Raw genomic sequence first — 25526 nt, forward strand, 5'->3', positions numbered from 1 at the left:
GGCACTGGTACCTACATGGATCATGATGTCTGGCTGTTCACCCACCCATTTAAGGATGCTGGGGACTCAATTTGAAATATTCTGGAGCCTGGCACTCAGGAGGCAACATACCATCTGGGAATTTTGTTCTCACCCACAGGACCTCCTCTCCGTTCCCCTATCTAACGAATCCCCTTTCATCACTGCATACCTCTTCTCTCCCCTTGGATTCTGAGTCACAGAGCCAGACTCAGTGCAAGAGACTCAACCATTGTGACTTTACTCTGTAAGGTTAACAGTATCCAAAATGATGTACCTGTTGTTGAGGGAGATGGCCACAGGGCTCCTTAACCGCTTTTCCCCTCCTGACTGTCACCCATCTCCTGTATCCTGCTCCTTGGATGTAACTACCTCTGTATTTGTCCTATCTATCACCCCCTCAGCCTCGCGACTGAGCCGGAGTTGATCAAGTTCCAGCTCCAACTCTTTGACACAGTTTGTTAGAAGCTGCAGCTGGATGCACTTTTCACAGTTGTAGTCATCAGAGCCACTAGACGTCTCCCTGTCTTCCCACATCCCACAGTTCAGTCCCTCAATTATTTGAACCACCCATAATAAAAAGATACATAATAATTATTGGATTTTCTTCGGCAGTTGAACGGGGCACAACTGTGTAATCGCGTGTGAGTCGGACTGTGAGGCAGCGGGAGTGTTTAATAGTGAGCAGATTAACAGAGCGGGTGACCGAGTAGAGGGAGACAGAGTAGGAAGGCTTTGGCTCGAGAGGTTTCGGCGAACAGAGGCTGAGGACCAGCTTCACTCCAAGTGAGGCAAGACCGGGTAAGTTCCTTAAATTAATTTAATTACCTTAAGAGTAGGTAATGGAGGCATCAGTTAGGGCAGTTGAGTGCTCCGTTTGCAGTATGTGGGAAGTCAGGGCAAGCACAACTGTCCCTGATAACTACACCTGTGAAAGGTGCATCCAGCTGCAGCTCCTGACAAACTGAGTTTGGGAACTGGAGCTGGATGAACTTCGGATCATTCGGGAGGCAGAGGCAGAAATAGACAGGAGTTACAGGGAGATTGTCACCCCTAAGAGTCAGGAGACAGGTAGCTGGGTGACTGTCAGGAGAGGGAAGGGGAATAGACAGAATGAGCAGAGCACCCCTGTGGCCGTTCCCACCAGTAATAAGTACCTCGTTTTGGATACTGTTGGTGGGGATGACCTACCAGGGACAATTTGCAGTGGCTGCATCTCTGGCACCGAGACGGGACCCTCAGCTCAGAAGGGAAGGAGGGAAAAGAGGAGAGCAGTAGTGATAGGGGATTCAATAGTTAGGAGGACAGATAAGAGGTTCTGTGGAAGAGATCGAGAATCCCGGATGGTCTGTTGCCTCCCTGGTGCCAGGGTCCGCGATATCTCGGATCGAGTTCTCAGTATTCTCAAGAGGGAGGGTAAGCAACCGGATGTCGTGGTCCATGTAGGGACCAGTGACGTGGGTAGGAAGAGTGAGGAGGTCCTGAAAGGCAAGTTTAGGGAGTTAGGCGCCAAGTTAAAGGACAGGACATCCAGGATAGCAATCTCAGGATTGCTACCAGTGCCACGTGCAGGCGGGTTTAGAAATAGTAAGATAGCACAGATCAACACGTGGCTGAAGACATTGTGCAGGAGGGAGGCCTTCAGATTGATAGATAATTGGGCAGTTTTCCAGGGATGGTGGGACCTGTTCCAGCGGGATGGTTTACACCTGAACTGGAGGGGGACAAATATTCTTGCAGGTAGGTTTGCTAGAGAGGCTCCAGTGGATTTAAACTAGATACACGCGGGGAGGGGAACCAGAGTGTAGGAACAGATGTAGGGAAGAAGGAAGAAAAAGGAGATAGTAAAGTTGTTTGCACGGTTAGTAATAAACAGAGAGAAAGAGGTGGAAAATTTCTTAAATGCATTTATTTTAATGCTAGGAGCATTGTAAGAAAGGTGGATGAGCTTAGAGCATGGATTGATACCTGGAAGTATGATGTTGTAGCTATTAGTGAAACATGGTTACAGGAGGGGTGTGATTGGCAACTAAACATTCCTGGATTTAATTGCTTCAGGTGTGATAGAATCGGAGAGACAAAAGGGGGAGGTGTTGCATTGCTTGCCAGAGAAAACATTACAGCGGTGCTCTGGCAGGATAGACTAGAAGGCTTGTCTAGGGAGGCTATCTGGTTGGAATTGAAGAATGGGAAAGGCGTAGTAACACTTATAGGGGTGTATTATAGACCACCAAATGGGGAGCGAGAATTGGAGGAGCAAATTTGTAAGGAGATAGCAGATATCTGTAGTAAGCACAAGGTTGTGATTGTGGGAGATTTTAATTTTCCACACATAGACTGCGAAGCCCATTCTGTAAAAGGGCTGGATGGTTTGGAGTTTGTAAAATGTGTGCAGGATAGTTTTTTGCAGCAATACATAGAGGTACCAACTAGAGAAGGAGCAGTGTTGGATCTCCTGTTAGGGAATGAGATAGGGCAGGTGACGGAGGTATGTGTTGGGGAGCACTTCGGGTCCAGTGATCACAATGCCATTAGTTTCAATATAATTATGGAGAAGGATAGGTCTGGATACAGGGTTGAGATTTTTGATTGGAGAAAGGCTAACTTTAAGAAGATGCAGAAGGATTTAGAAGGAGTGGATTGGGACAATTTGTTTTATGGGAAGGATGTAATAGAGAAATGGAGGTCATTTAAAGGTGAAATTTTGAGGGTACAGAATCTTTATGTTCCTGTCTGGTTGAAAGGAAAGGTTAAAAGTGTGAGAGAGCCATGGTTTTCAAGGGATATTGGAAACTTCGTTCGGAAAAGGAGAGATATCTACAATAAATACAGGCAGCTTGGAGTAAATGAGGTGCTCAAAGAATATAAAGAACGTAAAAAGAATCTTAAGAAAGCAATTAGAAAAACTAAAAGAAGATATAAGGTTGCTTTGGCAAGTAAGGTGAAAATAAATCCAAAGGGTTTCTACAGCTATATTAATAGCAAAAGGATAGTGAGGGATAAAATTGGTCCCTTAGAGAATCAGAGTGGACGGCTATGTGTGGAGCCAAAAGAGATGGGGGAGATTTTAAACAATTTCTTTTCTTCGGTATTCACTAAGGAGAGGGATTGTGTAAGGTTAAGGGAAACAGATAGGGAAGTTATGGAAACTATGATGATTAAAGAAGAGCAAGTACTAGCGCTTTTAAAGAATATAAAAGTGGATAAGTCTCCGGGTCCTGACAGGATATTCCCTAGGACTTTGAGGGAAGTTAGTGTGGAAATAGCAGGGACTCTGACAGAAATATCTCAAGTGTCATTAGAAACGGGGATGGTGCGGGAGGATTGGCGTATTGCTCATGTTGTTCCATTGTTTAAAAAGGGTTCTAAGAGTAAACCTAGCTGCTTGTGAGTTTGACATCAATGGTGGGTAAATTGATGGAAAGTATTCTTAGAGATGGTATATATAATTATCCGGATAGACAGGGTCTGATTAGGAACAGTCAACATGGATTTGTGTGTGGAAAGTCATGTTTGATAAACTTTATTTAATTTTTTGAAGAGGTTGCTAGGAAAGTTAACGAGGGTAAAGCAGTGGATGTTGTCCATATGGACTTCAGTAAGGCCTTTGACAAGGTTCTACACAGAAGGTTAGTTAGGAAGTTTCAATCGTTAGGTATTAATATTGAAGTAGTAAAATGGATTCAGCAGTGGCTGGATGGAAGATGCCAGAGAGTAGTGGTGGATAACTGTTTGTCAGATTGGAGGCTGGTGACTAGTGGTATGCCTCAGGGATCTGTACTGGGTCCAATATTGTTTGTCATATACGTTAATGATCTGGATGATGGGGTGGTAAATTGGAATAGTAAGTATGCAGATCATACTAAGGTAGGTGGAGTTGTGGATAATGAAGTAGGTTTTCAAAGCTTGCAGAGAGATTTAGGCCAGTTAAAAGAGTGGGCTGAAAGATGGCAGATGGAGTTTAATGCAGATAAATGTGAGGTGCTACATTTTGGTAGGACTAATCAAAATAGGACATACATGGTAAATGGTAGGGCATTGATTAAAGCAGCAGAACAGAGGGATCTAGGAATAATGGTGCATAGTTCCCTGAAGGTGGAATCTCATGTGGATAGGGTGGTGAAGAAAGCTTTTGGTATGCTGGCCTTTATAAATCAGAGCATTGAGTACAGGAGTTGTGATGTAATGTTAAAATTGTACAAAGCATTGGTAAGGCCAAATTTGGAGTATTGTGTACAGTTCTGGTTGCCGAATTATAGGAAAGATGTCAACAAAATAGAGAGAGTACAGAGAAGATTTACTAGAATGTTACCTGGATTTCATCACCTAAGTTACAGAGAAAGGTCAAACAAGTTGAGTCTTTATTCTTTGGAGCATAGAAGGTTGAGGGGGGACTTGATAGAGGTATTTAAAATTGAGGGGGATAGATAGAGTTGACATGGATAGGCTTTTTCCATTGAGAGTAGGGGAGATTCAAACAAGAGGACATGAGTTGAGAGTTAAAGAGCAAAAGTATAGGGGTAACATGAGGGGGAACTTCTTTACTCAGAGAGTGGTAGCTGTGTGGAACGAGCTTCCAGCAGAAGTGGTTGAGGCAGGTTCGATATTGTGATTTAAAGTTAAATTGGATAGCTATATGGACAGGAAAGGAATGGAGGGTTATGGGCTGAGTGCAGGTCAGTGGGACAAGGTGAGAGGAAGCGTTCGGCACAGACTAGAAGGGCCGAGATGGCCTGTTTCTGTGCTGTAATTGTTACATAGGTATATGGTTAATTATATTTACTGCCGAATAAGACAGCAAATAATTGTTTTTACAACCTGAAAGCAATTAGATGCTTTCATAGGAAATGTTTCATGCCAGCTTAATGCAATATGTTAGTGGAGGCAGGGGCATCAGTATCGATAACAGACGTACCCTTACCAACAACCGGACCGGCCATATATATCAGGGGTGTCAGAGGGAAAACAGTAAAAGCAGAAAGAAGCGAGAAGCAAATACTAGAAATCGGGGGAGTGCAGCTTCCAGTGTATTTCTGGGTTTGTCTAAATATCAAGGGCACTATCCTTGGAAAAGACATCCTAAGGGAAGCAGGAGATGTTATAGGTTCGGGAAAGGGAGAAATAATATGGACGAGTCAGGGGCAGCGAACGCGCGCAACCAACAGAATACACAACCTGTTTAGCATAGTCGCGGCTGCCCCGATCATCAGAGACTGCAGCCACGATGGTGTCTATGGGTTACCTTGTCAGCAGTTCCCAGCAATGTAGGCTACACACAAGCAAGATTTGTGGTCGAGTAAAGATAAACCCAGTTAAAATAGAGGAGGGTCTGTATAAACCCCCTAAGCAGGACCCTATACAAACTGACACACTGACCGCTGTTCAGGGTATAGCGAAGGAACAAAAACACCAGGGGATACTCAGAGAGACTGCGGCCACTCCAGAACATAAAGTTTTCCCAGTCCCTCCGAGGGCAGACATTACTGCGAATTAGGCAGCAGGGGAACAAGAGGCAATTGAAATTGCAAGTGTGCAGGAGGAAACGACAGAAGCCAGCTTAGTAAAATTATATGACGAGGTCGAGGCAGAAGAGAAGGAAAAATGGAGGAGAAAAGGAGCAAAGGAGGGACCAGATGGGTGCTGGACACATTGGGAGGGAAGAGTCACGGTGGCCCCACCCTGTATTAGACAGATACTACTAAAGTTATATCATGGGATGATGCATCAGGGAAGGCAGAGCATGATCACAACCCCCTGGCAGGACTGGTGGTGGCCAGGGATGGGCAGGGATGTTGAGAAATTCTGCCGCCGTTGTATCATTTGTGCCCAGCATAACCCTGGTAAGGGCAGAAAGCTACAGCTGGCAAATCAGCCTCGGCCGAGGGGACCCTGGGAAAACATCCAGATAGACTTCACAGGCCCCTGCCAAAAAGCAGGGGAAAAGTTACTGTCTAGTAATTATGGATCACTTCACCCGGTGGGTAGAGGCTTTCCCAACAAGGGACTGCACCGCCCGCACCACTGCATGGATCCTAGTTCAGGAAATCCTCCCAAGGTGGGGAACCCCAGTTCAGGTGGATTCAGATCAGGGAGCACATTTCACAGGGAAAGTGATGAAGGAAATGTGCCGTCTGCTAGGGATTCGACAATGGTTCCACGTACCCTACCACCCCCAGAGTTCAGGGATGGTAGAAAGGATGAACCGAACAATCAAGAATGCATTAGCCAAAGCTATAGCTGAGACAGGAAAGACATGGGTTGATGTATTACGAGGATTCCTGATGAGATTGCGCGCAACCCCGAACCGCACATTGGGTCTCAGCCCCTACGAGTTATTGATGGGGCGAGAAATGAAACTCCCTTATAAGGTAATTACGGGTCGCAGGGTGCCTGGGGCTTACAGGGATAGAATGACCCAATATGTGAAAGACCTTTGTAACCAACTTAAAGTGTTTAAAGACCGAGTGAAACAGCAGCAGCAAATCGCTGATCAGAGAGAGCCAGAGGGAAAGGGTATAGTCCTTCCACAGCCCGGCGACCAAGTCATGGTGAGGGTGCTGCTGGAAAGGCCAGGGTTTGCCCCCAGGTGGATAGGACCACAGACGGTACTCTTAACCAATGATACGTGTGTCTGTGTGCAGACTCGGCGAGGCAGCCAGTGGAAACACTGGACCCAGGTTAAAGCATACGGCTCACCCTCTTGTTGCTCCCACAGACAGAGCGGGGTATCAAGTGTACCCAGTAACCATGTAATTACAGAGAACCTAAGAGAGGAACACCAGACGGCTATGCCAGACCTGACCACAGCTGATGAAAATATACCCGGAGAAAACGCAAATGCAGATAACGCCGAGACCGTGGCAGAGGACACTGAGAGGGTGTTGGAAAACCATGAATAGCCTGCTAAAGTGTGAGGATGATGGTACTCTGTAGAGAAGGCTGGTTGCTGAAGGTAGATGATTAATTTTATAGCATACTGTAGAAAATTATTGGGAAATAGACGGGGAGGGATTTTTGAGTTAAAGCAGAGACGGCAAGTTCCACCACTTCGATGGCATTTCAGACTGCACATGGCATCTGGAAGCAGTCACCCCCAGTATGAGGAACTGGGCCCTTTGCAGCAGTTGAGCCAGTGATCGACTGGACAGTTCGGAAGGGGGTGCCACTGGGGAGAGGTCCTTGCAGACATTTACATAGAGGCCACCCCAACCCCTTCCTGTACATCGTTGAGAAGGCCTGTGGGTGCTCCTGGAAGGAGAATTTCAGCGACCAGAGGATAAAGGGCTGAAGACAAAGGAATGTGATTAAGCTGCAGTCAGCCTGCAGGGAAAGAGCCGACAGACACACGAAAGGAGCCGCATTCCTAAAGACTTGGAACAGCCTCTCTGCTTAACATTTGGTAGGTAGCAATTAGGGAATGCTAGGATATATATCGAGGTACATAAAATTGGGGGGGGGGGAATTTCACAACAGGGCGTTTTTGCTGCCCTATTTGAGCAGATCCTCCTCGGTTGGCCTTTCCTGGTAGAAATTTAACTTTTGTCCAGGAGGGTCAAGAGGAGGGACTGTTAGAGTGAGTTTTTGGGTAGATGATTCATTTACACTTGAATGGCTTGCCACCAGTCTTCTGTCTGACAAAGTACTGTGGATTGAGCTCACAACAATGCATTTCCTCAAAGCTGTGAATATTGGAATACTAGCCAGACGCTGCAGATGGAAGTGTGAAGTTTACAGGTAGTTTCAAAGACAGTATTATCTATACTTTATAAATATTAATTGCCCTCTATGTTAGCCCGTAAAATAGCAAATAAATGTATTGTGGATTTGACTTGCACTCCTAAAGGCTGTGAGTATCAACCTAGACATGTTGGCGTCAGGAGGAAAGGATGAAGTCAGAAGGTGTGATGTTTTGTATGTAGCTTCAAAAGGAAGCATTGTTTATAACTTTGTAAGTAGCGATTGCCTCTTGTGTTTAGCATATAAATATTGAGCCCACATTGGGCTAGCAGACCTTTCTACCAAAAACGTCTCCGTCCGTATGATGCCTGCTGTACCTTGTTGTGTCGAATAAAGAAGCTGCTTTGTATCTACCAGTGACTCTGTCTCTCTGGTGACTTCATCTACGCTTCAACAGAGTGCAGAGAGAACACAGCTCTGGGACAGCTTCACCTTGCTGTGGACACTGTACTTGGTCGATCCCCATATGTTGCTCATTAATCTTGAGACATTTTTAGCTTTGCCGAGTCCGCACTGAAAAGTAAGAAATACTCAGCTAAGGGAGGGAACGTCAACTCAGACCATGAGAGGCCTGTGTCGGGCATTTTCACGCCCTACAAGGCGCAGATTGGAAGTCTGTGTGGGGCGCCACTCCTTGGACAGACATTAGAGTAATGAGTGGTTGTGCCTTGCTCAAGGACACAAACACGCTGCCACAGCTGAGGCTCGAATTATTCATGAATACAGCCAAACAAAGCGCAATGCTCTGGAGTCAAGGTGCAAAACACAGTACAAACAGTCATACACAGCAGAAAGCACACGTAAGATAGCAAGCACAAATTATATCACAATCACACAATAAAAGAGTCCAAAACTCGCACCACCAATCTATAATTTTGACCACGAAAGAGCTAGTCTTCTGCCAAGCAAACACTGGGGTGCAGCACCTACCCCAGCCAGGATACCATACCACACCGCCCCCAGTGGAGAGCACTGGCTCCGATGCCTCTCTCAGGTGACACCACGCCTTGAGGCCTAATCCTCACATATACAAGATATCAAGACCATAAAGAATATCACTAAAATATGACTATGCAAAATATATAGTCCAAACCTTTCAGTCCGTTGAAGTCTTTAGTCGACCACAATAGAGCTTGTCTTTGGCCAAGTGAACACGGGGGTTGTGGGGCGGGGGGGGGGGGGCACGGGACAGCACTGATTCCAACCTAGACGCTGCACCAAGCTGCCCCTGGTGGTGCGCTACAGCTCAGGTGGCTCTGTCCTGGCACCGTAAAACAGGTAACCCCACAGCTCGAGGCCTTGAGTCCACGGAGCGCCACCAAAACCTGCAGTCGACCACAGCAGAGCTTGCCTTCTGCGGAGCAAACACTGGGGAGACAGCTCCGATTCCATTGCTGACGTCACGCCACACCACCCCCGGTGGGGCGCACTGGCTATGGCGCCTCTCTCCTGGCGGCTGTAAACAGGTGTCTCTGCAGCTTAAGGCCTAGTCCAGACTACGACTGAGGCCTTGCAGCTCCCCCGCTACCCCCACCCGCACTCAGCCAATAAATCAGCCAGTCAAAACTGCGGCACACCTGATTAACAATGATCAAAAGAGTCTTCTCATCATAAGAAAGCGACAAAGTCTGCTACTCGCTATTAGATTGTAGGCCGCCATCGACTCAGGCAGCAGCACTCTGCACAGTTCCTGCACTTTCTCCACCAGCAAACATCTTGCTGATAGTATAGTCCAGCAGTACTTTAAGTTCTTAATGTATGGCAGGATCTTGCGATCATTAGAAATACATTTCAATAGGACAGTAGCACCCTTTGTTGACCCTGTAGAAACCACTGTGATTGAGCGTGCCGCCATCTTACTGGAAGCACAAGGAACCTTAAGAGGCAGAACAGGTCCCACTGCATTACAAAATGGAGACACGGGGGATTGTAGGTGCTTTAATCTGGAACAAATAAACACACTACTGAAGGAACAAAGTGGGTCAGTCAGCATCTATGGAGGCAGAGGAATTGTTGACCATTTGGGTCGACACCTTGCATTAGTATCCAGCCGTTTAATTTTTACTACATTACAAAATGAGTCCAAATTGGATCCAAAGCAAACTTCAAGAAGTGTAACACCAAATCCAAACCAATATGACAGAGAAACTGCTCTTTTTTTGAATTCAAATCTAAAACCAAACTGTTTAAAAATTGGTTAAACATCAAAAGGTGTAAGGAAATCAGAAATATTCTGAGAACAGATTAAAGGACTAGATTTGTAGTTCTTCATTTAAAGAAGAAAGGTAGTTCTAATGTTGCATACACTTACAAAACACTGCTCAAAGGTGAAATATCATGTTAACAAAAATAACCTCCTCTTAATAAGAAAAGAGCAATGTGGTATATTTATACGTAATCTGTGTAAAAGATCCAACCATGCATCAGTAGCCCATTGTGCATTTCCTCCACATTTGGAAAAGAAAATTAGCTAGAATGTAGCTGATACACTATTATCATCTCCATTCTATCACAAAGATGAACTTCATTCTCTTTCTGTACATTTTAATCCACTTTTTAAAAAAATTGTTTCTCCATCAGAGATATAAGCTTGGATTTTATGGAGAACTTCCGGCATTCTCCACTTAAAGAATAAAAATATTACCTTAAATGTAAAAAAGGGAATTAGTAATTTAGATTAAGTTAATTAATTAAATGTAACTTCAACAAAACTTTATCTGGATCCCCGAAAACCACTTCTCCATTCTTTACAATAAGCTGTCATCTAGGGATTTACTAAAGCTTTGTCTAGACTAGCAGGAATGTACACATGGTTCATAAGAAAATCTCTTCTATTACATAGATGAATTCCTATCTTTCCATGCACAATATCTGGCCTGATGCCTGGTTGAAGAGAACATATGACTTGGCAAACTTGGTTACTGATTCAGGTTCAATGCTCATGAGGAACATTAGAGAAATAATCAACCAATATGTCAATATCTATCGATCTATGTCTTTATATCGGAGTCTACCTAGCTATATCAAACAATCTAAATCCATTAATTGGCATGCAAACAGGTATCATTCCTCTATACCTACTTATAAGTTCTGTCGATTTACATCTTCAATCAATACATATCCATTCTATCAGTCCTTCTATATCATTCATCCTTCTCATTTCATCAATATCCATTAAATTACATCCATCCATTAGCATCTATATAGTCATACCTATCCATCAATATTCATATCAAAGTTCACCATCTATATCTATCCATCTACAGCCATTCAGCAATTCCATACATCAATTTCCCTCCATCTAAATTCACCCAGTTAACTTAATTCATCTATGTTCATCTGTCCGAATCCATTTATCACTTCATCCACCAATATCCATTCACTTATATCCACTCATCTTGATCCTGCCCGCTACATTTATCATCACCACTCTTCATCTGTCCCTCAATATGCATTCATAGTTATGCAATTCAAAGGGATGCATTCCTATTTAGAGTTAGGGAAATAAATCTTTATTTTTTTTTATCAGATAAATGGTTATTGTAGTGCGATTACAATGCCAGCAACTGGGGTTCAATTGTCTGTAAAGAGTATGTACATTCTCTCCATTGACTGCACGAGTGTCCTCCGAGTGCTCAGGTTTCCTCCCACATTCCAAAGATGCGAGGGTTAACAGATTAATTATTCACATGAGTATAATTATGTGGCACGGGCACTTTGAGCTGGAAGGGCCTACTACCATGCTGTAGCTTTGAATAATTGAACAATTAAATTTGTACTTTACATATTTCTCAGTTCAATAATAGCAGTGCTAAGAACTTAGATTGGAACACGAATCTCCTGCAGTATTTAGCCAAGCTTTTTCAATAATTAATGCATCCCAGTGAAATTAGTACATAAGACAGCAGAGAACCAAAAATCTATTATTTCTCTACCCAACTAACATCTTTGAAGATACGAAGGGAACATTTGATTGCTGATTGAATGAATAAAAATGTACATAAAACCCCACACATACAAGCAACAAAAACATATATTAAAATGTTCAGAGAAGCTCCAGTACCTATAACTTTATTCTTCTTTCCATTTTTAATTGGGGTGCAGAGCAAGCTTTTTATTTGCTTGTTTGTACTTTCTGCATTTTCATTCTATCAAGCAAATAAAAATAGGGTTAAAAGCTACTGGGCATATTCCAAATATAACTAAATTATATAGTCCTAAGGCTAAATCAGTATAAATTTGTTGAGCATTTAAAATATTCACTTACTGTCCACATGAACCTTTTATCCTTGCTAAGATCTGTAATATTCAATGTTTCCATTGTGTTTTTAGCATATTTTGCAAACATATAGTTGATTTTATTTATATTGTAGTTCCTGCTAAGAAAAAAACAAATTTATGTTAGTGGGCTCGGTAGTTACAAGCAATCTGCCTATCCATTAGATAAATGATAAACATTTTTTAAACAGAGCTTCCTTCCTACTTTACCAGAAAGCTGTGCTGTGCCTTGCACCCATTTGTAATGTCTACATCCATTTACAGTAGTAAATCTAAATCTAACTGACTCTTCAATTTATTTAATGCTGGATTACTACATTTTTAATGGAGCCTTTTTATTTGAGTATAAATACTAAGACAATAAATTAATATTTTAACAGGCAGGTCTGGATCTTCTGCAAAACTGCTGGGTTGAGGGCTTCACTTTTGCAACAATGTGGAAGTTCAGATACCTGAATTAAGGTGGCGGTCTCAATCTTCAGAAAAGCTGATCATCACTAAAAGGATAACTATATTTGTCAATCAGACTCTTCATGGAACAAGGGAGTCTAAACAGCTGGAATTTTTGTAATACTTCAGCTGGGAAATCTGCCAACTGAACACATGGCAAGTTAAAGTCTGCGTTAGCATGAGATCATTTTTTAAAAATTTACTGTTATTTATTTATTTATTTATTTACTGTAGTTTATTGTTTGCTAGTTAAAACAGTTTTTTCTTTTTGTAGATGTTTGTTAGATATTTTATTTAATCTTAGAGTAGGTTATAAGGAATGCACAACAACATGGGCCGAAGAACCTGTACCACTGTACTGTACTGTAGTGATCTATGTTCCATATCGCATGTTTGTGAGCCAGTGAGCAAAAGGCTTCACCATCTGTTAAAGCTATTCTTGGGCTGAGTCTTATCACTTATCATTGAAACCTACTTTTGGTGATAATGCTTAATTAAATTTCTAATGGATAAGCAATAGAAAAAATTGCTGGTGGAACTCAACAGGCCAGGCAACATCTGAGGATGGAAATGGACAGTTAACGTTACTCTATTGATTCAGGCTCTTTATTAAAAATAGCTTTTACTGACTTAGTATTTATACTATATGTCATTCGCATTTTACAATGGAATCTGTCTGAATAGTCTGAGCAAATTTCTATTATAATCACTTGTGAAAATGGGAGGTGCTGAAAATATAATGTGGTTGGTTTTTGTCACAGGTATTATGATAGAAATTTATAATTTAATAAAAATATTGCAATGCAAGTTGATATAAGATTTGGAAATAAATTAGTATGGATCTCTTCCATAAACAGAAATTCACTTTGTGTGCATCTATTGTACTTAATGGATTTAGCAATGCAAATTTCCAGTCTACTGGTGATCTACAACATTAAAGATCAGCTGATTCACTGTGGAGACTATTCAACTCATTAGATTGACAAATTCTCATACACAGCAATACAGAAAGTTTTAAAAAATGACTTGTAAATCAGTGTACAAAAAGGAATATAGATATTAAGAAATACACCGGTTATGAGAAATGTACAAAATAACAAAACACAAAAGGTCACTTCTTGTTTTCTCAAAGGATTTACAATGGTAGAAATTTTCTGAGAGAAACGTAACTTGATGCTTGATATTTCAGGTACAATGTGATTGCTACTCTGTAAGGTTCAAGTTACCAAGATTACTTTAATAATCCTGGGTAATTAGCTTAAACCCATGCTATAAGAGTGATTTCTATTCAGCTTACATTTATGAAGACAGGAACGACAAAGCCCATGTTGGAGCATGGTAGCAGTGGCAGAAACTTCTGGATTTCTGCATTTAACTGTGCCCTATGTAAATACCATAACTTGTAGTTCTACCCATTAATAATCAGGAGGGCTGCTGGGCATTTCATGAATATGGCTTATGATCTTCTATTATATGACACACTACAATTCCGAATATGCCTCACTTTCCTACTGTGTTTTACTGACTCTCAGAAGATGCTTACTATAAACATGCACACTCCTCACTCACCCGTAGTTCTTTCATATCTCTGTCATTTCCTCTCTCCTGTGCTGATATCACTTACAGCTCTCAACCCTTTAACAACTCCTTTCCACACTCACACACATCTTTTAAATCTACACTTCTTTGGTGTTAAACCTATTACTTTGGTTATTATGCTAAATCCTTTAACATTTGGTTCCATTGGAATTAGTGTAAATATGTGGGGAAGAAAAAGACCCTCGTTCCATACTTCAAACAGAGTTAATGCTAGTGACCGAAGATGAATGTATTTGCCTTGTTGACTGGAATTGGTGTCAATGGGAAATTTGAATGCGAGAGGACTGTCTGGGCTCTCCACTGCTCGACCACCTAAAGTTAGACGGTACCACGGAGACAGAAGGGCAGAGCTTCCTACCTCATCACTCCATTCATATTCTTTCTATATATGACAAAAGGGAGACAGCACACATTTACTTCAAAGAACCATCAGGCAGAGAAGGTGGAAGACCCTGAACTGGTAGTGGAATATTGCTGTTGCTGTTTTGAAGCAATGGGCCAGCCCCAGGTCATTGTTCTCTCCCTTCTGGTTCCACCTACCCATTCACTGAAAACCTCAGTCGAATGCTCAGCCTAAAAGTAAAATGATAGGTTAATAATTATAATATTTCTGCATGGTTTAAAATTTGATCTTCTATTGCAATAGTGTGTATCGTAATATGGTATTACTGAAATTTGTGTGGCAGTAGCCTGATGCATCATGTTAGGAACAATCCTGCTGTGAGTTAATCCTCCCAAACTAGTAATGCCCAATATCTCAAAAGAGTTAAATTAGACTGGGACAGTGCAGAAGGCGATTTTTGATCCACCTCTCCTCCAACAGGAGACCTGACATATAAATACTTCATGCCAGGTAAGGTTAATAGACATGGATACAGACCTTAAAGCCCACTAACACATACAACGCTGAAGGAATGTAGGATGTCAGGCAGCATCTATGGGGAGAGATGGACAGTCAAACTTTCAGATTGAGATGCTTCCCATTCCCCCCCAACTCTACTCAAAACCTATTCCATGGTCTGTTAATCTATCAACCAAAAGTCCTTGAGATATGGGGGAAAAACTGGAGTACCTGAAGGAAACCCTTGCATTCACGAGAACAATGGAACCTCCACACAGATATCATGGAACAGTGCATTGAGCTGGTGTCACTGCAAGCTTCACCACTGTGAAAGTCATGATGCAAGAATTGTTTCAGGTATAGCAAGAGCAGGATTAATAAGTAAGAAGATGGACGCAGATTTTCACATAACGAAAAGGAGTAAAAAGACAATTAACACAGCAGAATAATAAGATAAAGTAAAAATTGGAATTACGAGATGAAGATCAGAACAAAAATAGAAGTTATAAAAGACAGTCAGTAAAAAACAAAAGCCTATTAGGAGAAAAGAGAGAGAAAGAGAGAAAGAAAGAGAAAGAGTGTGTCATACTCTGGATTGCAATTACAATGGATGATCATTCGCAGTAATGATGAGAAGGCCAGTATCACTCCCATTAATTATTGGGTAAAACTAGCAGCAACTTCTGGCGGGAAAGAGTTAAATACAGTAATTTTGAAACCGCTGCCACAAACTACACTAGGAAATGTAGAGCAGTTTATATTGGAATGGTCTGTGCTTTTTCTGGCTTGCCAACTGCACATGTACCGCTATGCATTCCATCAGTCACACTTCAGTATTTCTGGCCCTGCACATTCCGGTTTTCCATAGAGACGTTCTGCAAGGCACATCGGGCCACTCATGACAACCAAACCTCAAGCAGCACATCTAGAAGACCTGCTCACAGTCTACTCTCATGTCATTGGATAGGCAACTGCTTTCAAAGATCTTTGAACAGTGTTTAAGTGTCTCTGATGATTAGAGATTCTTTAATTTCCTTCTCCTTTAAAACTGATTGTATGAAGCTGAGGAAGTAAATAAATTAAGAAAATAACTTTAATGTGACTTTCAGTGCGAGAAATCAATCAGAAACATCAACGTTAAGGAAAGTGAAGAGCGGGTACTTTTGCAATCAAGTTTGGCAACTTTATTCATATTAGCATTGGTCCACTATCGGGGGGGGGGGGGGAAAGACTATGGCATGTACAAAATTTTGTTGGCACACAGCATGCAGTTCAGCATCTCAATTATTTGAACCACCCATAATAAAAAGATAAATAATAATTATTTTTATTGCCAAATGAGCAGCAAATAATTGTTTTTACAACCTGAGAGCAATGAGATGTATTCACACACATGAAATGTCTCATGGCAGCTTAGTGCCAGCTAAACAGTTGCGAGAACAGGTGATGTTGGATGATACAGTTTGAAATCCTCCCAGACCTGGTGAACACATCAGTATTTGGATAGAAAATAGTTACAATAACAACACTATATAGAAAGGATGTTATTTTTCAATTGTCCTTTAAAAAGTAATATTAATTTTTAACAGATTTTCTGAAATGCTTCATTTATTTAAATCTGTCTGTGTTATACTTCTATTTATAGTAAAACAATGAATTCATGTAATATCTAACAGGACTCATCTTTTTTTCCACAGAAAAAGTCCATAATTATTGTTCCTTGGTCATTAGTTAATGATAATCTCTGCTCAAAATTACCACGGCACACAAGATAACTTTTTAGATTTTCACCAATTTGGGCACAGGCTCTCAAAAAGGTTCGCCACCCCTGCACTAAATATATCAACCATAAAGCAAAGCAGCAGAAACAATGTGTATAGGCCCATCAGCCCAGAATACTTGTTTGTTCAGCCCCTGGAATCATCGATGGAGGAGGATGTCTCCAGCATCTGACCCACAACTCACATCAAAATTCCATTTTGCAACATGTAACTGCTTAAGTTAGGATAAACAGATCCACTCTCAACAATCAGAAGATCAGTACACTTGACCCCAATATTTCTTTGTGTTCCTGTTATATTTTCTTCAAAAGCATAATTTGCTTAAGTAGATTCACACAGATTTCTTATTTTCAGATTAGTTATAAAGAAGGAAATACAGAACTTCATTACCCCAAAATTTAGGTTAAATCCCTATAAAAGCATCAGCACATATCACCACCACCCACTTGCCTTCCAATCCAATTTATATTTCTTGTAATGGTTCTTATCAATCACTTTTCTTTATGTAAATTTAATAAAGTTCAAAGTAAAGTTATTATCAAAGTACATATCTGTCACCATATACAACCTTGAGACTCATTTTCTTGCAGGCAATCAAAGTGAATATAAGAAACACAGTAGAATCAATCAAAGACTGCACCCAACAGAATGGACAAGCAACCAATGTGCAAAAGACAGACTGCGCAAATACAGAAGAAAAAAGTAGAAATAATAATAATAAATATATATATATAAGCAATAAATATCAAGAACACGAGATGAAGAGTCCTTGAAAGTAAGTCCACAGGTTGTGGGAACAGGTCAGTGACGAAGCCAGTGAAGTTGAGTGACATTATTCTCTCTGATTTAGGAGCCTGATGGTTGAGGGGTAATAATTGTCCTTGAACCTGGTTGTGTGAGTCCTGAGGCTCCTATACCTCCTTCCTGATGGCAGCAGTGAGAAGAGAGCATGGCCTAGATGGAGGAGGTCCTTGATGAGGGAAGCTGCTTTTCTGCGACAGTGCTCCGTGTAGATGTACTCTGTAGTGGCAAGGGCATTACCCGTGATGGACTGGGCCATATCCACTATTTTTTGTAGGATTTTCCATTCAAGGGCATTGATGTTTCCATACCAGGCCATGATCAAACCAGTCAATAAACTCTACACCACACATCTACAGAAGTTTGTCAGAATTTTAGATAATATACCAAGTCTTCACGAACTGCTAAGGAAGTAGAGGCACTGCCATGCTTTCCTCATAATGGCACTTACATGCTGGACCAGGACAGATCAACTGAAGTGTTAACACCAAAAAATTTAAAGTTACTGACCCTCTTCACTTCTGATCCCCGGATGAGGACTGGCTCATGGACTTCAGGTTTCCTCTTCTCAGATCAACTCCTTGGTCTTGCTGACATTGAGGAAGAGGTTGTTGTTATAGCACCACTCAGCCAGATAGCCAATCTCCTTCCTACATGCTGATTTTCCACCACTTTTGATTCCGTCAATGACAGTGGTATTGTCAGCAGAATTAAATATTGCACTGGAGCTGTGCTAAGCCTGACAGTCATGAGTATAAAGCAAGTAGAGCAGGGGGCTAAGCACATAGTCTTGTGATGCACCTGTGTGAATAGAGATTGTGGAAGAGATGTTGTTGCCAAACTAAACTGACCGGTGTCTGCAAGTGAGAAATTTGAGGATCCAGTTACACAAGAATGTATTGAGGCCAAGGTCCTGAAGCCTATTGATTAGTTTAAGGGGATAATAGTACTGAATACCACGCTGTCGTCAATGAAGAGCATTCTATTATATACATCTTTGCTGTCTAGATGTTCCAGGGTTGAATGAAGAGCCAATGAAATGGCATCTGCTGTTGACCTTGGTGACGGTGGGTGAATTGGTGCAGATCTAATTCATTTCTCAGGCAAGAGTTGATATGTTTCATCACCAACCTTTCAGAGCATTTCATCACTATGGATGTAAGTGCTACTGGATGATAGTCATTGAGGCAGGTCATCACGTTCTTCCCAGGAACCGGCATTATTGAAGCTGATTACGTACTTCAGACTGCTGAAGTGAGAGGTTAAAGAACTTAGTGAACACTCCATCCAGTTGACCTGCACATGTCAGCCAGGAACCCCATATGGGCCAGGTGATTTTCTTGGTTTCGCCCTCCTGAAGGATGTTCTCACATCCGCCTCACAGTCTGAAATCATAGTGTCATCGGGGACTATGGGAGTTTGTGAAGGAGAAAGCAAGCATAAAAGGCATTGAGCTCAACTGGGAGTGAAGCCTCGTTGTCATCTATGTTGTTTGAGTTCACTTTGTAGAAGATGATAACATTCAAGCCCTGCCACAACTGTTGAGCATCCTTCACTGATTCAAGTTGGTCTGGAATTGCCACTTTGTACCTGAGTTGGCTTTCCAGAGATCATAGCTGGAACTATTGTATTTTACTTGGTCGCCAGACCTGAATGCCACTGATCTGGCCCTGTGCAGATTATGGATCTCTTGGTTCATCCAGGGCTTTTGATTGGGTAAGACTCTAAATAAGTTGTGGGGCCACACTCATCTACGACTACTCTTATAAAGTCCACAACAAATGTGGTGTACTATTCAGATCTCTGATGAGTCCCTGAACATGGCATAGTCCACTGACTTGAAGCAATCCTATAGCTTCTCCTCTGCCTCCTGTGACCGCCCCTTTGGTGTACTTATTTCCGTAGCTGTGCTCTTTAGCCTCTGCCTATATGTAGGCAGCCAAATTATCAATCAGATTTCCCAAAACCAGTCTAGGGATCGAACGCTAGGTATTCTTTCTGGTAGTATAGCAGTGGTTGAGTGTGTTGAGATCCCTGGTACTGCATGTGATATGTTGATGATAATTGGGCAGAAATTTCTTCAAACATGCCTGATTGAAGTCCTTGACAATTTGCTGAAAGGTGCTGGAGCAGGCTGTTTCTTGTTTGCTGATGATGGCACTCAGTGCCTCGAGTGCCTGCTTAACATCGGCCTTTGTTGGTATGTGAACTGTAGTCAGGACCATTTGTATGTACAACTTTTGGTACTTAATTTTCCAGTTCTAGGGAAGAAGAGTGCGACAAGACCACTGCGTCCAAGCATCATGAAACATAGACCCCCACCTTTTGCCTTCTCCCAATCAGCAGACCAGTCCATTAGTTGCATCAAGAAGCCCCCGGGTCTTACCAATGTATCCGGTATGTCAGGAGTGAGCATGTCTCTGTCAAACATAGAATGCAGCAATTTCTCATTTCCCTGTGATACAGCAATCTCAGTCTTGTTCTCCAGGGACTGCGTATTTGCTAACGATATGCTGGGTAGAGGAAGTCTCATTCCCCAGTGTTTCAGTCACGCTGGCATTCTCCCCTCCTCCTTCTCTTTCAACTGTACCGATGAAACTGTGCAATCCTATGCTATAAAATTACTAGACAGGATAGAGTTTGTCAAATGTATTCAGGAAGAATCCCTTCATCAGTACATAGAAGTCCCAAGGAGGGAGTATGTGATACTGGAGATGCTATTAGGGAATAAGACAGGGCAGGAGACAGAACTTTGTGTAGCGGAATACTTTATATCCAATGACCATAGCACTGTTAGTTTCAAAGTAAATATGCAAAAAGATAGGTCTGGCCCATGGGTTGAAATTCTAAATTGGAGAAAGGCCAATTTTGATGGTATCAGGAATGATCTGGATTGGGTCAGGCTGCTTTCTGGCAAAGGTGTACTTGGTAATGGGAAGCATTCACAAACAAAATTTTGAGAGGACAAAGCTTGTATGTGCCTGTCACAATAAAAAGTAAGGATAATAACTGTAGGGAACCTTGGTTTTTTAAGAGATATTGAGGCCCTGGTTAAGAGAAAAAGGAGGTGCATAGCAGATTTAGGCAAGTAGGAACAAATGAGCTGCTTATGGAGTTTAAGAAATGCAAGAGAACATTTAAGAAAGAAATCAGGAAAGCTAAAAAAATGCATGAAGTTGCTCCAGCAGACAAAGTGAAGGAGAATTCTACAGATATGTTAAAAGCAAAAGGATTGCAAGCGACAAAATTTGTCTTCTGGAAGACCAGAACAGTAATCCATATGTGGAGTCAAAATAGCTGGGAGAGACCTTAAGTGAATTCTTTGCATCTGTATTTACTTAGGAGACAGACATAGAGCCTATAGCAGTGAGCAAAGTGGCATCAACTTCATGGATCCTGTACAGTTAACAGAAGAGGAGGGGTGGATAAATCCCCAGGGCCTGACAAGGTGTTCCATTGGACCCTATGAAAGGCAAGTACACCGATTGCCGGGGCTCTAGCAGAGATATTTAAAATATCCTTAGTGACAGGAGAGGTACCAAAGGATTGGAGGATAGCCAATGTTGTTCTGCTGTATAAAAAAGGCTCTAAACAGAAACCAGGAAATTATAGGGCAGTGACTCTGACATCAGTTGTGGGAACATTATTGGGAGGTATTCTAAGAGAATACTTCAGAAGACTGTAAAGTCTCTGACTCGTTAAGACAGTTCAAAAGTATCTTACTTAAAGGGAAAATTAAAGGCTACAGATTTCAGATGAAGTATATTTAGAAGTTTTGTAAGAAAAGTAATGGCATGAAGAATCCCACCCTCCCTGCTCATTGATTGTTTGGCCCACTCCCATCAGGGAGGAGGCTATGCAGCATGCGCGCCAGGACTGACAGACTCAAAGGTTACTCTCCCCAAGCAGTAAGGCTGATCGACTGCTCCACTCATAAACCCACTCCTCCACATTTCCAACCACCACTACCTTATCACTTCCTGTCAGTCACCTTATGTACAAACTCTCCTGTGCAATTTACGGACGGACAATCAATCTATGTATATAAGCTGTCTTATGTATTTACAGTACCTTGAAAAAGTATTCAACCCCCATAATTATTTTCACATTTTACAATCTCATTTTCTAAATTCAAAAGATATTGAGGTAGAATTTTGGAGCTAATCTACAAAATATTGTGTGTCATGTCAAATCAAAAGAAAAATTCCAAAACCTGTCAACAATTTACTAAGGCAACACACACAAAATGCTGGAGGAAGTCAGCACGTCAGTCAGCATCTACGGAAATGAATAAACAGTCGACATTTCATGATGAGATGCTTCTTCAGGACTGAAAAGGAAGGGGAAAGACGCCAGAATAAATAGCTAGGGGAGGGGGAAGGAGGCTAGCTAGAAGGTGATAGGTGAAGCCAAGTGCTTACCCCATCTTCCTGCTGCTTAAGAATTCCTCTTGTCCTTACCCACCACCCGATCAGCCTCTGCATCCAACACACAATCCTCCACAACTTGCGCTTCCCCAACGGAATCCTACCACTGAATGTAACTTTACCTCCCCCACCATTTTCCACTTTACACAGGGATTGCTCCCTCCATGATTCCCTTTGTCTATTCATCCCCTCCCATTAATCTCCCACCCGACATTTATCTCTCCAAGCAGCCTAAATCTACACCTATCCATATACTTCCTCCCTCAAGTCTATTCAGGGCCCCAAGCAGTCCTTCCAGGTGACGCAAGACTTCACCTGCAAATCTACTGGGGTCATCTATTGTGTCTAGTGCTCTCCTGTACACTGATGAGACCCACCATAAACTGGGGGACCGCTGCCTCCCGGTGGCCTACAGTTAATTCCCATTCTGATGTGTCAGGCCATGACCTCCGCTTGTTCCAAGATGAGGCCACTCTCAGGGTGGAGGAGCAACATCTTATATTCCGTCCAGTAGCCTCTAACCTGATGGCACGAATGTCAATATCTCCCTCTGGTACACAAATTCCTTCCCACCCCCCATTCCCCCCATGACATTTTACCCTTTCTCACCTGCCAGTTACTTCCTCCTGGGTCCTCTATGTCTTCCCTTCCTTCTATGGTCCACTCTTCCCTCCTATTAGATTCTATGACTTCTAGCTAACCTCCTTCCCCTCTCCCCTCCTTTTTATTCTGGCATTTTCCCCCTTCCTTCTCAGTCCTGAAGAGGTGTCTCAGCCCAAAATGTCAACAGTTTATTCATGTCCATAGATACCTCATCATTTTGTGTGTGCTGCTTTGGATTTCCAGCATCTGCAGACTTTCTTGAGCTAACAATTTACTAAAAATTAAAAACCAAAATGGTGAGGCTGAGAAGTATTCACCTCCTTTGCTAACTTTCCTTAGGTGCAATACTGTATATTACCTTTCCAATGCACCCAATTTGTTGATGTTGAGCATTGGAGGATTAGCTGAATAAATACCTCCTCTCTCCATTAGGTCTTACAATAATAGTCGATTTTCAACAGACCAGACCAAAATGAAGATAAAAGAACATTCAAGGCAAGTCAGGGAAATGATAATAAGGGAAGCACAAATCTGGGGAAGAGTACAAGACCATCTCTAAGGCACTGAACATATGTCAGAGCTCAGTGCGGTCTATCATGAAAAAGTGGAAAAAATACGAAACCACAGTACTGGCCAGGTCAGGATGACCCAGTAAACTTAGTCACTGAAGAAAAACGGCACTTGTAAGAGAGGCTACTGTGTTGTTAACAGTTACTCTGTGCGAGCTGCAGAAGTCAGTGGCTGCAATTGGGAGATGCAGTTCATGGCTCCACAATTTATGAGGCCCCACACAAAAAGGGTAGTAATGGAAGAGAGACAAGAAAGAAGTCCTGGCTGAAAAGAAAAGCATATCCTTGCCCATAAAGACTTTTGTAAATCGTCACTTAGAAGGTACTGTAAAGATCAGTCAGGTAACACCATCCCTACTGTAAATTATGGTGGAAGTAGCATCATGTCATGGGGATGCCTTTCAGCAGCAGGAAATGGAAATCTGCTCAGGAAAGATGGGAAGATAAATACAACTAAATACAGAGAGATCCTGGATAAAAACCTGCTAGCCTCTGCTAGAAAGCTTAAACTGAGGAGAAAGTTTGTCTCTCAGTAGGACAATGACCCAAAGCACACTGCCAGAGTGAACATGGAGTGGCTTCTAATGAAGAAAATTTATGTGGCCCAGTCAGAGACCTGACATTAACCCAATCAAACATCTCTGGCAAGACCTCAAGACTGCTGTCCATCACTGCTCCCCAACTAACCTCGCACAACATAAGCAATTTTGCAAGGAGGAATGGGCAAATCTTGATTCATCACATTGTACAAAGCTAATAGAGACTTATCCAAAAAGACTACTAGCTGTAATAGCTGCGAGAGGTTGTTCAACTAAGTTACGAGCAAAGGGGGATGAATACTTTTGAATTGCTGACATTTTAATATCATGACGATGTAGATGAACTAAACACACTGATGAGAAGTGTAGAGTCCGTCATCGTGCCCGACGCTGGCCCCCTAGGCCTGAGTTGACATAGTAGTAGTAGCTAACATTTTCATTTTTGAATTTTTAGTTATTAATGCCTTACAACTTGCCCTGTTTTGGGGCTCTGTTGAGAAAAAGGAGCACGTGATCCACAAATAAAAATTCTCAGTTAAATTGATCAAAATTGCAGGTTGTAATACTCATTTATGTGAACAAAGGGTTGGGGGCTGAATACTTTTTCAAGGTACTGTATACACATATGTTTTGCAAAGACTAATTTGAGAGTTGACTATTGTTTCTTCTACTTGTTTAAAAATACTGAAAGACGTTATGTCAGATACTGGGATTTATCTAGTCAAATAACAAAGTATACTTATTGGTTCCTTTAATGAATTTCCCCAGGGTATTTACAGAGTGAAAAAGAAATCAGATTTATGTTTTAAATGCAGCATGTGTAATTGGATAAAAGTTGCACTGTTTTTATTGTGAAAGCAAAGTTCATCATTTCTAACCCAGTTTCTATGCTTCAAGGAATGATGATTCATGAGACAATACCTTACCTCCTCTGGAACTCTGCTGGATCTTCTAGCTCTGTTGAATTCATGTGAAAGACACTGGAAAATGAGTCCTGAAAATGCAATTAAACCACACAGTTTATTGCAATGTAGCAAAGGGATTAATCTAGTAAGATTTCAGTCATCAGATGTTTCAAAATCTAACCAAGCTCCAGTCACTAAGAGCTGACTGTCTCTAGCAGCAGAATTTAATTTTAAAGGAAATTTCAAACACTGTCAGAGAGGAAAAACAAAAGTAATAATGTTCTGCCAAATATTCCACTGCAGTCTAAATATATCGTGAGAATTTTGCACAGCCCTACACTTCATATGTGTTAATGCATACTAGATATTCATGTTTCTTTGTTAAAGCTAAATAATATTGTTGCCATGGCAGTAACCTGATTATTTTTAAAAGACACTCAATGGTCAATTAATCCATCAGATCAGTCAAAATAATTAAACAAATTCATATGAATAAAGCTGTAATAATGCTGTGATATGGATAGAGCTAATAAAATTACTGTACAAATCATAAATTGCTGTCAAAATGTTTTTATGTCTTTCATATTTAATATCTTTTTCTAATAATAGTGTAAAAGAAATTCTAAGAAACATGCTAATGTTTGTTAAAATGGAACAACACAACCTTAATTTGTTTTCAAAACATCTGTTAAGAACTTTACCACCTACAGTATATATGCTAGATCTACATTTAAGATGTGTCAGTTTATTAAGCCATCTCATAATTGTTTGGGATAACTGATATTTTTCCTGTTATTCACTCCTTTAGTTCCACCTGTGTTTTCTGTTCACTTACATTAGCTACTAAATAATGTAATTATAAATCTCTATGGTAAACAACAGCATCATTAAAGATAGAGATCGTTCATTCCAACAAATTATTCCAGTTATCTGTCATCTAAATTTTATTCAAATTATGGTTTTAAAATACTTCCCTAA

At 41.4% G+C, this 25526-nt stretch overlaps 1 protein-coding gene across 6 annotated transcripts in view; it reads right to left on the reverse strand.

Moving 5' to 3' along the window:
- Positions 1 to 25526, reverse strand: part of pde5ab (phosphodiesterase 5A, cGMP-specific, b) — a 116826-nt gene that overhangs the window by 44324 nt on the left and 46976 nt on the right. For 5 of the 6 annotated variants that reach the window (XM_063043554.1, XM_063043555.1, XM_063043552.1 and 2 more), the window contains 3 exons: positions 24570 to 24637; positions 12023 to 12134; positions 11819 to 11903 (listed from right to left, as the gene is read on the reverse strand). In XM_063043554.1, the coding sequence (XP_062899624.1) occupies positions 11819 to 11903; positions 12023 to 12134; positions 24570 to 24637 (265 nt within the window). The remainder of the gene's footprint in view (positions 1 to 11818; positions 11904 to 12022; positions 12135 to 24569; positions 24638 to 25526) is intronic. The other variant, XM_063043553.1, reaches the window with a different exon arrangement.

This window comes from Mobula hypostoma, chromosome 3, assembly GCF_963921235.1.
Source record: "Mobula hypostoma chromosome 3, sMobHyp1.1, whole genome shotgun sequence".
NCBI classification, from domain to species: Eukaryota; Metazoa; Chordata; class Chondrichthyes; order Myliobatiformes; family Myliobatidae; genus Mobula; species Mobula hypostoma.